Below are 15839 nucleotides of genomic sequence, written 5' to 3' on the forward strand. Positions count from 1 at the left end.
CCGGGGAAGACCCGCTCCGCGCGAAGGGGCCTGTCGTGGGGGCATCGCCAGCACCCTCCGCCTTTGGCGACCGGGCGCGGCCGCCACCGCCGGCGGCGGCAGCGGCCAGGGGAGGAGATCCGGCGGCTTCTGGTTTAGGGATTTGGAGGCCTCCGGAGCCGCACGCGCGTGCGACCCGGGAGGCAGTCTCCGCGTGAGATGGTGTCCTGGCTTTTCTGCAGTAAAAATTACAAACAGGGCTCAGTCAACTCCGCGAGTGTATGCGCATCGTGGTGGTGTATATGGGCCCATCTGCAGTTTTATGGGGGTAATAAAACAAATTTAATGCCCTCGCCCATCTGGAGATGTGCCTGGCTAACCTCGGTAGCCACTTTGCATTTGGAATTGCGCTTTACTAAATTCCAATTCTAATCCCCGTTTACACTCGTGCTGTGTTCTTCCCATAAACCTTCTCTCCTTCCTCCCCACCGTCTACCCCAGATTTGCCTCCCCAGATTCCGGCCCGCTTCGCCCCGCCGGCCGCCGCCGCCGCCCGCGCGCAGCCCTCCCACCGGGGCACGCCCGCCGGCTTCCAATTGGAGGAATTCGGATCTCCTCCTCCTCTGCTGGGCTTGCTTGGAGCGGAGATCCGCCGGGACCTCAGTTCTCTGTAAGGAAACCCTGCCCTCCTCGCATTGCTAGTCGTCTTCTTAGTCTTCCCTTCGCTCCGAGCAAGGCCGAAGGTCCTGAAACCTTGGTGAGACGACGCGCTGACGACCGGCAGGCCGTCACTCCTGTCGAGTCGACGGAACCCAAAAATGGTGAACTATGGCGGAGGCTAGATTAAAACTGTGGCGGAGGCTGAAAGCGATGCCAACGCGCAAATCGTTTGTCTGGCATGGGTATATGGCGGAAGCCTAGTTGAACCCTGTATGCATCTTTAGATTCCGTAGAGCTGCTACTACTAAGCAGCAAGTTCCATTTCGAGTAACGTTTGTTGTGGAATGTGATGCTCTGGTTGGGACTAACTTCTCAGTGTCCCCAATTGATCCCTTGTATGAGGATGTCATCCTTCTTATTTGTCAGGACACTATTGCGTCACTGTAAGATCATTGCCAAAGCTATAGCACCGTTAAGATGCCGTTTCCGCTGGCTGCCCTGCAACACCGTCGTTTGACTGTTGTATACGACGTCACCGAGCCTGGGACTGCTGAACACCTTTTCACGATACGCTCACGGTCTCGACTTGGCATCTCTGGCTTGTCGTGTTGCGCTGGGCCTGGCATGGGTGCCCTGAACTGCTGTCTGCTTCCTTTTTTTTATAGCTAGCTTGCGCCAAGTGTACTAAATGTATGTCTCAGTAATAGGTGTATGACTAATAACTGAGCATGTTGCATACAGACAGTGTGAAAGGGGAAAATGTCTATTTATTCTTAACACTGTATGGACAGAGCATTTCCTTATTGTTACTACCAAATATGTTAAATAGTTTCAGCAAATACTCATCATGATGTCCCATTCTTCTTTCCAATTAACATATTCTTTTATGGTAAAGGACTCGGTTGGATGTGATACTCCAGTTCTGACAATGAATAATTCAGACAAGAAGTCGGCATGCTCCATTCCTAGAAGATCATCAGAACGGAGGAAACAGTCCTCTTCTGAGTTGGTTTCTTCAGCAAAAAAGCCAACTCGCCACAATACCTCCAGCAGTTATAAGCCAGATCATTGTTCTCCTCCCAAGAGAACAGTAAGAACAGTCAGGAATGTTAATCTGGCAAAATATATAAAGAACAAGTATTATCGTAGTCCTCTGAGCAAGCGGCAGGCTTCAAATGCTGCTACTGGAAAAACTGCGACAGGACCAGTCAGGAGGAGGAACCGGAAACGGAGAAGGCACAATACTGATTGTGATGAGGCAACTCGCATGGAAAGAAGGGCGAGATATTTGCTGGTCAAAATAAAATCGGAGCAGAATTTAATAGATGCATACTCTGGAGATGGCTGGAATGGGCACAGGTGGGCACCACTCTCTCTCTCTCTCTCTCTCTCTCTCTCTCTCTCTCTCTCCTGTCTATTGCTGGTAAAGGAAAATCTTAAATCCATATAATTTTACATGCAATAAAAAAGAAAAGGGGTACCTGTAAATATCTTCAATTCTAGCATGAACAAATGTAAAGTATGACACAGTTTTAGGCTACTCCAGTTTATTTAGAACAATTATGCGCATGAATTTATATATGAGGTTTGTAACTATTTTACGCTTTTAAATCATATGAAAACTCATGTAGTTGTAACCACTTGCTGTTTGTTTCTTATATAGGAGGATCACAATCCGTCCTAAGTTCATTGGTAGTGGCCATTGATGACTGATCTATTGAAAGTAATTATTTGTGGGAAGTACCCATTGGACTTGATTAGTTGGACAACATGATGTCCATGTCCATTTCTTGAGATAATAGAAGTATAGTCGAGTAGCTTTCGTCACTAAGTAGTGTAAGCTAAGTCTGATTTGCCTTTCAATTGTCATGATAGAATCATGCAAACAGTTCATATTATTGTTCGTTAATCTATGTTGCACACTTTACTCGTGCTGCATATGATCCCCCTTACTCTTTTTGCTCTTCTGCTTTGAAGTTTCTTACAGTAAAATAAGAGTGCTAGTTATATTAATTGAAGGTGTGCTTTTCTAAACAGCCGAGAGAAATTAAAGCCAGAGAAGGAGCTACAGCGTGCTAAGAAACAGATCATTAAATGCAAAATTGCTATCCGTGATATTATCCATCAACTTGATTTGTATAGTTCTAGTGGGAGCATGGAAGATTCCGTGATGCCTCCAGATGAGTCTATTAACCCTGATAATGTATGTATATCATCAAATCAGTCATACTCCCTACTTCCACATGATTATGTAACTGATGGATTATCAATATTCTCTTTGCTAGACCATATGTTCAAGATGCAAGTCTCCTGAATCAGTTCCCAACAATAAATTTATCTTCTGTGAAGGGGCCTGCAAAATGGCATACCATGAGAAATGTTCAGAACCTCCTCTAGACAAAAGTGGGTTATTTTTTCTCGGTTTTGTTTTCAAACTACTCCCTCTGTCCGGAAATACTTGTCCTAGAAATGGGTCCATTTCTAGGACAAGTATTTCCGGACGGAGGGAGTACTAGGTTGCACATATTTCTGTAACATGCTTATTTGCATCCTTGATTGGTGTAAAGCTTCGCAATTTCATCTTGATCACCTAAACAACACTTCTTCTGTTTCTGATTTTGTCTCTGTGTTTCTTGTGCAAATACAGTAGCAAATGGAATTAAAAGATATCTGTAGTTCTGCACTGATGCAAATTACGAAACTATGTTTTCCAGTACTAAATGATCTCAATTTCATCTTTATTAAATAAGTTTCCAGATTTAGTTGTGGTTGTTTTATTTAAAAAAAATTCTCTCCTAGTTTCTTACTCCCTAGCATATCATCATTGCCTACATTATTAACAATTTTCATGTCATGTTGGTGTCCATAGTTTTATCCATTCAATCCTTTCCTTGTGTGTTGTATCCATTGGACTGATGTAACCATTGGGGAACATCAAATAACTCTGGAAGGTGAGCTCAAATGCTGGAAAACAAATGAACTGTGGAGTCATGCAATACGCAAAAGCTGTTCAATGCTTTTGCATGCGGAAATTGTTTAAGAATAATAATCTTAATATTACCCACCTTTAAATGAAATCAAGGGATGAAATCTGGTAATACTTACCAGGTTAATCTAGTTTGCAATAACACACACTCATGCTGTACCTTCCATTCTGACAATTATATATACATTCTTGTTGCCTGTTTACTCCATATTGAGATGGATTTTTATATTTGTTAATATGGCTTTGTAGATGTTGTAGTCCTAATTAGTTTATGGTTTATAATGTACCTTTCTCTGTATTGTGCAATCTCTCAGGTCTTCCTACTGGTGGTCCTGGATGGCTTTGTAAATTCTGTTTGTGCAAGATGAACATTTTAGAAGCTGTAAATGCACATTTGGGAACAAGCCTTACAGTGATGTGTCCCTCTAAAGTAAGCCCCCCCCCCCCCCCCTCATTTTTTTATGCATCCACTTCTTTTATCGTTTTTACATTGAAGGATGTTATCTATTCAGACAATGTTGACACTAGCTTTCTATAGGATATTTTTAAGGAAGCAACTAAACAGATGGACTCTGAGGATGGACTAGGAGAGGATTGGTTATCTGAGTATTCAGGTGATGAGGACTATGACCCTGAAGAAAATGACTTCACAAGCAGCAGCCTGGATAGTGGTGAAGAAAGTATATCTGATCAGTCCAATTGTTCAGGAAGTCCGCTTTATTCTCCAAACGATGATATTCCAGGCTTTATATCAGCAGATTTCACTGATGCGGAAGGATTCTACCACACCAATTCAAATTTAGGAATTGATTCTGATGATGATGATGTTGCCGAGATGCTTACCTACCAAAGGCCAAAGAGAGAGGTTGATTATAAAAGACTTAATGAGGTGTATTTTGCTAAGCAGAATATTTTTCTTATACTTGCAATTCAAGGAACTGCATTTTGAATTAGCCATGTATTGTGTGTTAGTTGCACCTTGAGTAAGTTACTCATCAGCATTACGTTGCTTCAACAGGTTGGGGCTTTAACTGCTTTTCACCCTTCACAGGAAATGTTTGGAAAGCTGACTGAGAATGAAAAGCAGAGTGAAGATGAAGATTGGGGTACTAATAATAGGAGAAAGAAAAGAAGAGTGGATTCAGCTGGTGTTGGAGTTAAGTCTGCCGAGGGTTCCTTAGATGTAAAATCGAATGAGAAAGCCCAACCGCAGAGGAGAAAACTCTTCAGAATTCCACCTGAGGCAGTTCAGGTAAACCCCCCCCCCCCCCCCCCCCCCCCCGCGTGATAAATGGCTGGAGCTCTGCCTTTTAATTAAGATACGAACACCTCAAATTTGGGGCAAAAACGGTAAAAAGAACCCGTGCATGGTGTGGACTACTCCCAAAAGGAGAAACAACAGACAACAACAACCACCACATTCTGATCAAGACATCATTGGCCGTCGTATAGGCGAAACTTCTCCCTCCACATGGCGACACACAGTTAGCACACTGTCTAATTGCCCACATGCGTGCGCCCAAGTTCCTATCCATTGCCCTTGCTGTGGAGGGACGGGATGGAGTGCAGCCTCATCTTCAGGAGATGGGCTTGAGGGAGGTGGTTCCGCTGCCTCGAGCGCATCCACAATGTGAGCTCGTGTCGCACAAGGGCACAAAGTGGGGTCCAATCTGTTACCAGTTGCCTCTGCAATCTCGTGCACCTCCCTCGAGCCCACCTCTTGTGCTGCGCTCCCTTTCGTCCCTCCGCAGCAGGGGGGTTAGACTGCTCCGCTATGGGGGGGGGGGGGGGGATGCTTGGCTATATGATCACTGATGGTGTCCTGATCAGATGCGCCCAAGTGGTTGTTATTAAACTTTTTGGGTGTAGTCTGCATGCCATGTAAGGGTTTTTACTGGTCTGCCCAAAAACTGGTATTTTTATCGAATTGTTTTATTCTTAATTTAATAATTAATAGTCAGAAAAAAAATCCGAAGAAAAAACATTGGTACAGGCCGCCGAAATTGTGAAGAAATTAGAATGCAGTTCATGCTATAGCATGTAAAGCTTTTCATTCAAAACTTTGACCAACTCTAGCCTACACAAAAATTAGTCGAGTTAACAGTCTTGCAGTTTAAAGTATATTTTGTTCTGCTGGCCATAGGTGGTCTCAATTTTTGGTTGAAGTTTTCCATGTCCACATGTATAGCATGAACTAAATCCATCGGAATAAAAATCATAAATCTCGAAAACTTTGGGGTGCCTCTACCGACGTGTGCACACACACATTTTCATATAATCTGCACTCTTACTGATGACTATAACGAGATTCCTCATTGGGTTTATTGCACTTGTAACTGTGGATATGTGTTCTTCACATCAGGTTCAGTCTTGCTTACCACATTCTAATATCCTCTTCATGTTGCTAAACTAGGTACTACGCAAATCTTTTGCTGAAAGTGAGCTTCCAACCCGGGAGGTGAAAGAGAATCTCTCAACAGAATTGGGTATTTCTTTTGAAAAGGTGAGTAATGTTGGATTAAACAAATTTTACAGCTGTGTATTACTGATTACAGCTTACTGGCACATGCTTATTGACATGTGTATATCATTCTGCTAGTCAATTACCCTTTGACACTGACTGGGCCATACATCACATCTTCTTTAAAAAAGAAATATAGTATATTATAATCACTACTCATATCAGTAAGGTCAGATTCATAGTATAGTTGGTCACTCTTTCGTCTCTTATAAAATATCATAAACGTAGCATATTTGAAGTAGAGAAGTATAACCTGAAAAAAGAGTCACTAACCAATGTCTGATCCATTTGCAGATTGACAAGTGGTTCAAAAATACAAGGTGTGCTGCTCTAAGAGATCGGAAGGCATGCATTTCTATCTCATAATTATTCATACTCGTATTTTTGTTGAGTCTTTAGCATGTGTTTGCATTCTCACTTGGTCTCCCGTGTTCAATTCTGGATATTGCTTACTTTTCTTATTTCCGTTTGCTACACTGCAAACATTCAGCTGTCACCTAAATGGTAAGTACTAAACAGAGATTTTATTTTTCAATTTTCGACCCTGAACTATGGCAAAAGTTCAGGGTTGGGAAGGTCCTTTTTTTCAACCTTGGACTGTATAACTGTCTGAAATGCAACCAAACAGTCCACTCTTCCTTCTCAAGTAATTTTGACTTTGACTGACGACCTCAATGCCATGTTGCTGCCACGCCATCAGATACCATTCTTTTTCTTTGTTTCAGCCAATTTTTTCTGTGAAAATTTTCTATTGAGATGATAGTTTTTTTAGATTGTTTTCTGGGTGTTTTTTATTGTTCATGGCAGCAACATGACAGTGACATCCATGTCATCCACAACTCCTTGTGAAACCAGCCGAAGTCGAAAAGTGGACTATTTCAGTAGTTTAAGGTTACAATTCAAACGGTTTTAGAGTTCAAGGTGGAAAAGTGAACTTCCAAGGGTGTTAGGGTTAAAAAGTGAACTTTTTGAAGGTTTCATTCCATACTTGAATCTTTGGTTTCTATAACTGCACAAATGACAAATTATCACTTTGGATGGATTTAGCTACAGAAGTACATATGGTATAGACTGAACTATCTTCAAGTACTGCGCTCCTTCGTCACAGCATATGTTTCAATTCCATTCCATGTGTAGAACTTTAAGAATAAACTACACCAGTTTCAGTTTTTTTCTTTAGGTATACGTCGTGGTCAAATATTTTCAACACACAGTTTGCATAACACTAGTGCTGTCTGCAGGCTGAAGGAAATAGTCGTGTTGCTGGTCCCAGCAAAAGATCGAGACAGAGTGCAGGGAAATCTGGAAGTTCAGGCAAGATTGATCCAGTGGACAATTCATATCTTCTTCCTGTGCCTGAAATCATCAGTGTACCTACACATCCACAAGGGATTCCTGAGAGGAAGCCCGAATCAACTAGTAGAACTGCAAGGAGGCGGGTACACGATAAAGGAGCTCCCTTGTGTCCGCCCGCGCCCACCGAAGTCAAGGTACAAAGACAAAAGTTTGCTTGTTTATCTTGGGTAATTTGCAGATCTAATATGAACTAATAATGACCTCCACCTGGAATAATCTACTCTGATTAGATTCGTTCTAACTGAATGTACTCCTAACGTGTTTGCAGGAGAGTACATCACCTACAACCAAGCCTGGCTTGAATCCTAGCCATGTAGCAGATCGCATCATCAACACCGAGCATAGAGCTGCTTCTCGGGAGGATCCAGTGGCCTTCTCGGACGACCCATTCTTTGATGCGATCCTATCATATCCCACCATCAACACCAACGACAGAGCTGTTTCTCGGGAGGATCCGGTGGCCTTCTCAGACGATCCTTTCCTGGATGTGATGCTAGCAAACCGTGACATCTATACCGAGGAGAGAGCCGCTTCTCACGAGGACCTGAGGCGGCCTTCCAGCGACCAGCCTTTCTTGGATGTGATCCAGAACGTGTGCGGACTCGAGCATAGGCTGCAGAGACTCAAGGGGGACATGCTATCATCAGCAGCAGCACCAGGCGGCGCTGGAACCGCGGAGCGTGACTTGCAGAACCAACTGGTGGTTCTCGTGCCGACTGCCGAGCTGAAGGACAAATCACAGCCTAGCATCTGAAATTCCGAGTGCAGATGCAATACTCCATTTGCGCGTTGTCGATAGGAGTTATTAAAACATATAGAATAGTGTAGAGAAGGAGAAGAAAAGAAAAGTAGTGGCTCTAGTCTAGGGTTCTAGCGGACAAGGGGCCTCAACAGTGGTCGTTACTGTGTCACATTAAAGTGCGTCTTCGGTGTTACTAGTATACAAGGGCAGATATTACTGGTCTTAATGGGTTGGAGTTATATACCGTTTGGGGTTCAAAATGTTTTGGATTAGAACCATGTCGATGTGCAAACTTTTGGTAACCTCAATTCTCATTTTTTTTCCATTTCAGTTTTTCCCCCTAGGTTTAATTATCGTTATTGCTACTGAGAGATAATATTGCTAGGCAATTCATCTCTACACTCTATCGTGCAGCTTGAGCAGCAGCCACGCATAACGCACATCTTATAGTGCAGTGGGTTTCTTAATAGTGCTTGAGGGTTCACTTCTTTTTTAGGGCCATTTTTTGTTCATGGGAAGTAACGAGGTGATCACATTAGCAGTTTGATCGGGAAACGGTGAGCTCAAAGACAGTTCCAGCTGCCAGCTCCCAGCCTTCGGACGTATGCTGCAATTTCACTGCACTCTGAAACCCCGTTGGAACAGTCCTTGCTGCTGACAGTGTCGCTGCAAACGGTGCCGACCCTTGAACAAATTTTGGCCACCATCACTCAAAGCCACAATGACTGAGGTGCCGTCCCTCTCCGTGCTGCCCCGAGGGCGAACCCCTTCCGCAAGGACTGTCAATCCACCACCTCAGGCCTTGTTCGGTTACGCCCTTTGATAAGAGGATTGGAGGGGATTTTGACTTGCAGAGGATTAAATCAACCTCAATCCCTGCCAAAACCGTTGCACAACCCTGTCAGCCGAACACAGCCTCAGGCTAGTCATAGTGGGGTAACTTAGATAGTAACTTAACACATCCCAAGATAATTTTGCTTGTGTGGCAACTATTTAATGAGGAAAGAGGTGCTTGTGGTAACATAATATGTTACTGTAATATAGCACTTCTGTCAGGATCTAGATCACTAGAAGAGATAGAACTAGGGATTTTGTGTAGGAAAATTGGGGAAAAGTCACCCAGATCTGATTTGTATTGTATTGGTATGAGTTTACTTGGCCATAAGGCAATGCGCAAAGATTCTAGATAGTGACGGCTAGCCACAGCCCGGCTGCTTTATAGGCGAGCTCTCCCGGCAACGGGGTGAAACGGAACAGTAACTAAAATAGAGTAACGTTACAATCGAATCTAACGGCTAGCGACGAACGGTAACTGTGAGGCGCCATCCCAGCCGTTCATTTGACTGAAGCATTTTCTTCTTGATCTGCTACAGTTAACTCAAGATTGTCGATGCAGGTTCAGTCCTGACATTGCTCCCCCCTAGAGAGCCGACGTGTCCTCACAGCGCTGCTGCCGCTTCTCTCCACGATCGCGTAGTTGTGCTGAAGAACTCCGGAAACGTGTACTTGATGAAATCCGCATCCTCCCAAGTCGCATCGTCAGCGGGCAAGTTGATCCACTTGATTAACCACTGAACGACTGGTGCATTCTGTCGAGGAACTTGGCGAACCTGCAGGACTTCTTCTGGCCCGGTTTTGACCGTCCCATCGGAGTTCACCATGGGTAGATTAGGACCAGGGATTGACTTGTCCCCCACATGCCGTTTGAGCTGACTAACATGAAAAAGGGGTGCATTTGCACATTACTTGGCAGCTGTAATTTGTAAGCAGAATTTCCCACTTTCTGAATTACCATGAATGGTCCATAGAACTTATTCTGTAGCTTCAAAGCTCCTCTGAACCCGAATGCTGCCAGCCTATAAGGGGCCATCTTGAGATAAACTGGATCTCCTACTTGAAACGTTCTTTCCACTCTCTTAGTGTCTACATATTTCTTCATTCTGTTTTGAGCTAGTAACAGGTTTTCCTTCAGTTGGTGCAACATTTGCTGTTTAGCTGACAGAAAATCCTGTGCCTCTGGATCATCAGGTCCAGGAATGGCAAGTTCTGAGATCAGTGGTGGAGGAAAACCATATAAAGCTTGGAATGGGGACATTTTGATTGATGTGTGGTAAGTAGAGTTGTACCAGAATTCAGCCAAAGATAACCAGGAAAACCATTTCTGAGGTGCAGAAGTAGTCATACATCTTAAGTAGGTTTCCAAACACTGATTCACTCTTTCAGTCTGGCCATCAGTTTGTGGATGGTAGGCAGTGTTGTACCTTAATTCCACTTTGAGTGCAGAAAAGATGTCTCTCCACAGTTGACTAGTAAATATTCTGTCTCTGTCAGATATGATCATTTTGGGAGGTCCATGCAACTTGATTATGTTGTCCACAAAGGCTTGAGCCACAGTGAGCACACTATAAGGATGTGATAAGGGAATGAAATGGGCATATTTGGTAAACCTGTCCACTATGACCATGATAACATCTTTTCCTTGAGATTTAGGTAAGCCTTCAATGAAATCCATTGATATGTGTTGCCAGGCCATATCCACTACAGGTAATGGTTCTAACAGACCTGGCTGCAAACAGGTTTCATGCTTGGCTCTTTGGCAAATGGGGCAAGTAGCAATGAAACTCTCCACTGATGATTTCAGCCCAGGCCAGTAAAATATGCTTTTCACTCTGTGGTATGTTGCCCTTCTGCCAGAGTGACCCCCTACTGGTGAGCTATGCAGAGCTGTGATCAGTTTGTTTCTTAGTTCAGGCATGTTGCCCACTAATATTTTTCCCTTATATCTTATTATTCCAGCTGTTAAGGACTAGTCTGACTCTGTGTGATTTTTCTGAAGGAGCATTTTCTCCAGTAACTGCAAACTGACAGGGTCTTTGTTGTAACTGTCTACTAATTCCTCTGCCCACATAGGAGTAGCAGCTGAGATGGCCATGCATTGAGGAAGCAATCTTGATAATGCATCAGCCACTTTGTTGTGAATTCCCTTCTTATACTGTATTGTGAAGTTGAACTCTAGCAGTTTCATCATCAACTTATGCTGCACTCCTTCAGTGATTTTCTGGTCAGTCATGAATTTCAAGGACTGTTGGTCTGTTTTGATAATCAGTTCTTTTCCCAATAGATAATGCCTCCATCTCTTTAGGGCCTCCAAGATAGCCAGAGCTTCCTTTTCATATGTAGATAGAGCAGCATTTCTAGGGCATAATGCAGAGCTATAGTAAGAGATAGGTCTTCCTTGTTGCATTAAAACAGCTCCAATCCCTTTGCCACAAGCATCTGTTTCCAACACAAATGGTTGTGTGAAATCAGGTAGAGCCAGCACAGGGGCAGAAGTCAGAGCTTGTTTTAAGTGTTGAAAAGCTCTGCTATGTTCAGGCTGCCAGGAGAAATTTCCTTTTTTTAATAAATCATGTAAATGTCTGCAAATGACACCATATCCTTTAATGAACCTTCTGTAATAGCCAACCAGTCCCAAGAAACTTCTTAGTTTGGTTATATTATCAGGAATTGGCCATTCTGCAATAGCAGCAATTTTCTGTGGGTCTGTTGCCACACCTCTTTCAGAAATGACATGGCCCAAGTATTCCTCTTGCTGGACTGCAAAAACACATTTAGACATCTTTGCATAGAGCTGGTGCTCTCTGAGTAAGTCCATTACTAATTTGATATGTTCCAGGTGTTCCTTGAAGTTTTTGCTGAATATTAATATATCATCAAGGAAGACCAGTACAAATTTTCTCAGATATGGTGCAAAGATGGTGTTCATTAATTCTTGGAAAGTACCAGGAGCATTTGAGAGGCCAAAGGGCATTATCAAATATTCAAAATGCCCTAAAAATGTTCTGAATGCAATTTTTGGTATATCTTCAGGAGACATTCTGATTTGATGATATGCAGACCTTAAATCCAATTTGGTGAAGAACTTAGCTCCATGTAGCTCATCCAGCAAGTCTTCTATAACTGGTATAGGGAACTTGTTCTTAATTGTGAGAGCATTTAATTTTCTATAGTCAGTACATAATCTCATAGATCCATCGTTTTTCTTGACAAGTAAAACTGGTGCTGTGAAAGGACTTTGACTGTGTTTTATCAAATGTGCAGCCAACAATTTTTTTATCTGTTCTTCCATTTCTTTCTTTTGGTGCCGAGGAACTCTGTAAGGCCTGACTTGGTGGTGTAGCACCAGCCACTAAAGGGATAGTATGATCCAAAGCTCTCTGAGGTGGTAGTACTTTAGGTTCTTCAAACAGGTCTGCATATTGCAAAAGTAGCTGCTGTTTTTGTGGAGGAGTTTTGAAATCCTCAGGGGCATCCATAAGGATGTTATGGATTTGACAGAGAAATACTTCAGGTCCCTTTTCTAGAAGCTTGTCCACTTTTTTAGGGGGTACTTCCTTTAGGTTAGCAGCTGTAGAGAACATTGCTGTAGATACAGTTTGTTTCCCTTCATGTGTAAACCCAAATTGCTGTGCAGGAATATCAAATGAGACAGGACTAACAGCAGTGAACCAGTCATAACCCAAGATCACATCATGACTTGGTAGGGATAATACTCTGAAGTTGTGAGATAGTGTCAATTTTGCCATTTGAAATTCACACTTGGGAATTACTGCATCAGATACTAATAGTCCTCCCCCAGCCACTGAAATGCTTCTAGGTTTTACAGGCAACATGTTGCAATTGGCTTTTACTGCAAAGTCCTGATTGATAAAAGAGGTAGTGCTGCCAGAGTCTAATAAGGCCACTGCTCTTTTTCCATTTATGTGAATTATTACAGTTGGAGTGGGTACTGCCAGTTGCTGTCCCATGGCAAAAGCAGAAATGAACATGGCCTGATCTCCCTCAGAGATTGGTTCCATTTGTTCCTCAAGCTGTTGCTCTTCCGCATCATAAGTTACTTGCTCTTCCATTTCTTGCTGCATTGCATGTATAGTTGGTACTAATTTGCACTTATGACCATGCACCCACTTATCTCCACATCTCCAACATTCTCCCACTTTTCTGATTTTCTGTGTACTGTTAGCAGGAGTTTCAGCTTGTCTGATTGGAATTTGCTGTTGAACAGAGGTAGTGATGTTTTGCTTAGGAGGGAAAGTTCCAGAGGATTTCTGATAATAGTTGTTATAAGGCACAGTGTTTCTCTTGGGAACTGTTGATGCTGGGGGGTGACAAGGCTCTACATCTCTGGCCAGCCAATAAGCATCAGTGAGTGTCTGTGGTCTTAGTGGTCTGATCTGAAATTTTATGCCCTCTCTTAATCCATTTACATAGCATCTGACAAACCAGGATTCCCCTAGCTCTGGATTTTCCTCTTGCACATCAGCCATAAGATCTTCAAACAGTTTTGTATATCCGGACACTGTACTGTTTGATTGCTTAACTGAATTGAATTTCTCAGTTAAGTCATAGGAGCCCTGTGCAGAAAACCTCTTAGTAATTTCTGTGCAAAATTCCTTCCATGACACCTTTTTCTTTAACAAGCCTGATCTTCTTAACCACACATCTGCTTCTCCAATGATATAAAGTTGGGCCAATGACACTTTATATTCTTCTGGTGCTCCAGACATCTAGAAGTATTTGTTGCACTGCCTGATCCAACCTACTGGGTCTTCTCCTTCAAATCTTGGGAAATCCATTTTTGGCCCTTTTGTCAGAGATTTCATGAACTGACATTGCATGTCTTGTTCATATGTGTTTGCATAACCCTGCCACAAATGTCTATCTCAGTTCTGTTGATAGTGCTGCTGGAATGCAGGTGTGTAAGCATTGTGCCTAGCTGTTAATGGTGTTCCCAATGGACTTGCTTGCTCTGTTCTGCCATGTTGATTGAATCCAGGTGGAACTGTCGGCCTGCTTGTTCTGATAGGAGGTAAATTCTGTGCTTGTATCTCTTCTAACTGTCTTGTTTTCTCTTTCTCCGCTTCAAGTTGTTTCCTGAGTTGCTCTGTTCGGAGTGTTTGGTTTTGCAATTGCTCTTGGGATATTGTTGGTGATTTGGGCACTTGCTGTGAACTGGAAGATGGATCAGAGGCCTCTCGCTAGACAGGAGCCTTAATTAAGGTCTGCAGCACTGCATTTATAGTTGATAGTTGCTTGCCCAAGTCCAGAACTACTTGCTCAACATTCCCCATCTGCACTGAAATCTCTCCCTATTTTGAACTGACCGAATGAACATCATCATGCAATTTCGCCATATCTGCTTGCATTTGAGCTTGATCCTTCTGTAAAATTCCAAAATCGTCACGCAGAGACAACATCTCTTGTAGATCTGACTCATCAATAGTCTTCGCACGCCCCATCGCCTTGATCTGAAGTGGAGCTGAGGAATTTTACCACTGGTAAACCAGCAACCCTGACTCGCCTTCAGATCCTGCCGTCGCCCCGATCCACGCCTCCAAGGTACATGGATCAGCGCTCAGACGTGGGATTTTATCGACCCGGCAAGGCGCCTGATCAACCACTCCGGCTCGACCGATCTGTACCCGAACGAATCGCCGCCACCAGCGCCTCCAAACACTGCCGCCAGCACTACAACCCCGACACCAACGCCTCGCGAAGCTCCGCCGCCGATCAGAGGAAAAGGGTGGGAATTCCGCTAGGGGAAAAATTTCGCCCACGAAAACTCCTCTCCGCCAAGGAACGCATGCTCATGATACCAATTTTGTCAGGATCTAGATCACTAGAAGAGATAGAACTAGGGATTTTGTGTAGGAAAATTGAGGAAAAGTCACCCAGATCTGATTTGTATTGTATTGGTATGAGTTTACTTGGCCATAAGGCAACGCGCAAAGATTCTAGATAGTGACGGCTAGCCACAGCCCGGCTGCTTTATAGGCGAGCTCTCCCGGCAACGGGGTGAAACGGAACAGTAACTGAAACAGAGTAACGTTACAATCGAATCTAACGGCTAGCGACGAACGGTAACTGTGAGGCGCCATCCCAGCCGTTCATTTGACCGAAGCGTTTTCTTCTTGATCTGCTACAGGTAACTGAAGATTGTCGATGCAGGTTCAGTCCTGACAGCTTCCCGAGACAAAATGAGTCTATGAGCTAATAAATAAAGCAATCTATGACACTACTACTATGTTATTTTGCACTATGGAGATAGTAACTTAGACTAGTGTCATATGCATGACACTAGTATAAGTTACTCCCCACTATGACCAGCCTCAGGAAGATCGATCTCCAGTCTCTGGTGGATAAGGCCACGGGGAAGCTCACCAAATTTGTATGCCTCTGATTAGTTAGTAGGATTTGTCATGTATGGCACGACATATATATGTTCCTCGTTACCTCGTATCTCGAGTCCTCGTCTTCTTTGGTGAAGCGTTCTCTGTCAGGACTTCTCCTCTTTGTGAAACTCAAAAAAACAAATTATGAAAAGCACCAGTAGTATTCTCATGTGCATCGACTTCGTGGAGACTTCAGTTCAAATGACATGAAGTTCAGAGGGTCGGGAAGACCGCCCTCTGACACCTGCTACTTCCATTGGAAATCAATAACAACATTCAACCAGCATCCATGGTGTTTCATACACTCATCCAAAATATAGAAAAGAGAAGCTGAACCAACAAACGTTGGATGCAGCCACTTAC

General features: G+C 43.4%; 1 protein-coding gene across 4 annotated transcripts; it reads left to right on the forward strand.

Annotated features, from left to right (window-relative positions):
• The first annotated feature begins 353 nt into the window (after window positions 1-353).
• Window positions 354-8574, forward strand: LOC123143794 (pathogenesis-related homeodomain protein). 4 transcript variants are annotated; one of them, XM_044562781.1, is made up of 11 exons: window positions 354-649; window positions 1535-1998; window positions 2677-2842; window positions 2925-3042; window positions 3940-4055; window positions 4164-4514; window positions 4644-4877; window positions 6039-6128; window positions 6441-6491; window positions 7388-7636; window positions 7771-8574. In XM_044562781.1, exons 2-11 carry the CDS (start codon window positions 1568-1570, stop codon window positions 8254-8256), a joined length of 2292 nt encoding a protein of 763 aa, XP_044418716.1. In that variant the 5' UTR covers window positions 354-649; window positions 1535-1567; the 3' UTR covers window positions 8257-8574. The 4 variants fall into 4 exon arrangements, with proteins under 4 accessions (XP_044418716.1, XP_044418718.1, XP_044418717.1 ...); XM_044562783.1 differs by having other exon boundaries at window positions 4677-4877; XM_044562782.1 differs by having other exon boundaries at window positions 4164-4490.
• The last annotated feature ends 7265 nt before the right edge of the window (window positions 8575-15839 follow it).

Source organism: Triticum aestivum, chromosome 6D (assembly GCF_018294505.1).
Source record: "Triticum aestivum cultivar Chinese Spring chromosome 6D, IWGSC CS RefSeq v2.1, whole genome shotgun sequence".
Classification (NCBI taxonomy): domain Eukaryota; kingdom Viridiplantae; phylum Streptophyta; class Magnoliopsida; order Poales; family Poaceae; genus Triticum; species Triticum aestivum.

Coding starts and splice junctions, on each gene's coding strand:
- LOC123143794 (XM_044562781.1), top strand. CDS start 1,568: ATGAATAATTCAGACAAGAAGTCGGCATGCTCCATTCCTAGAAGATCA. Junction 3,043..3,939: donor AGAACCTCCTCTAGACAAAA/GTGGGTTATTTT, acceptor GCAATCTCTCAG/GTCTTCCTACTGGTGGTCCT. Junction 7,637..7,770: donor CCGCGCCCACCGAAGTCAAG/GTACAAAGACAA, acceptor ACGTGTTTGCAG/GAGAGTACATCACCTACAAC.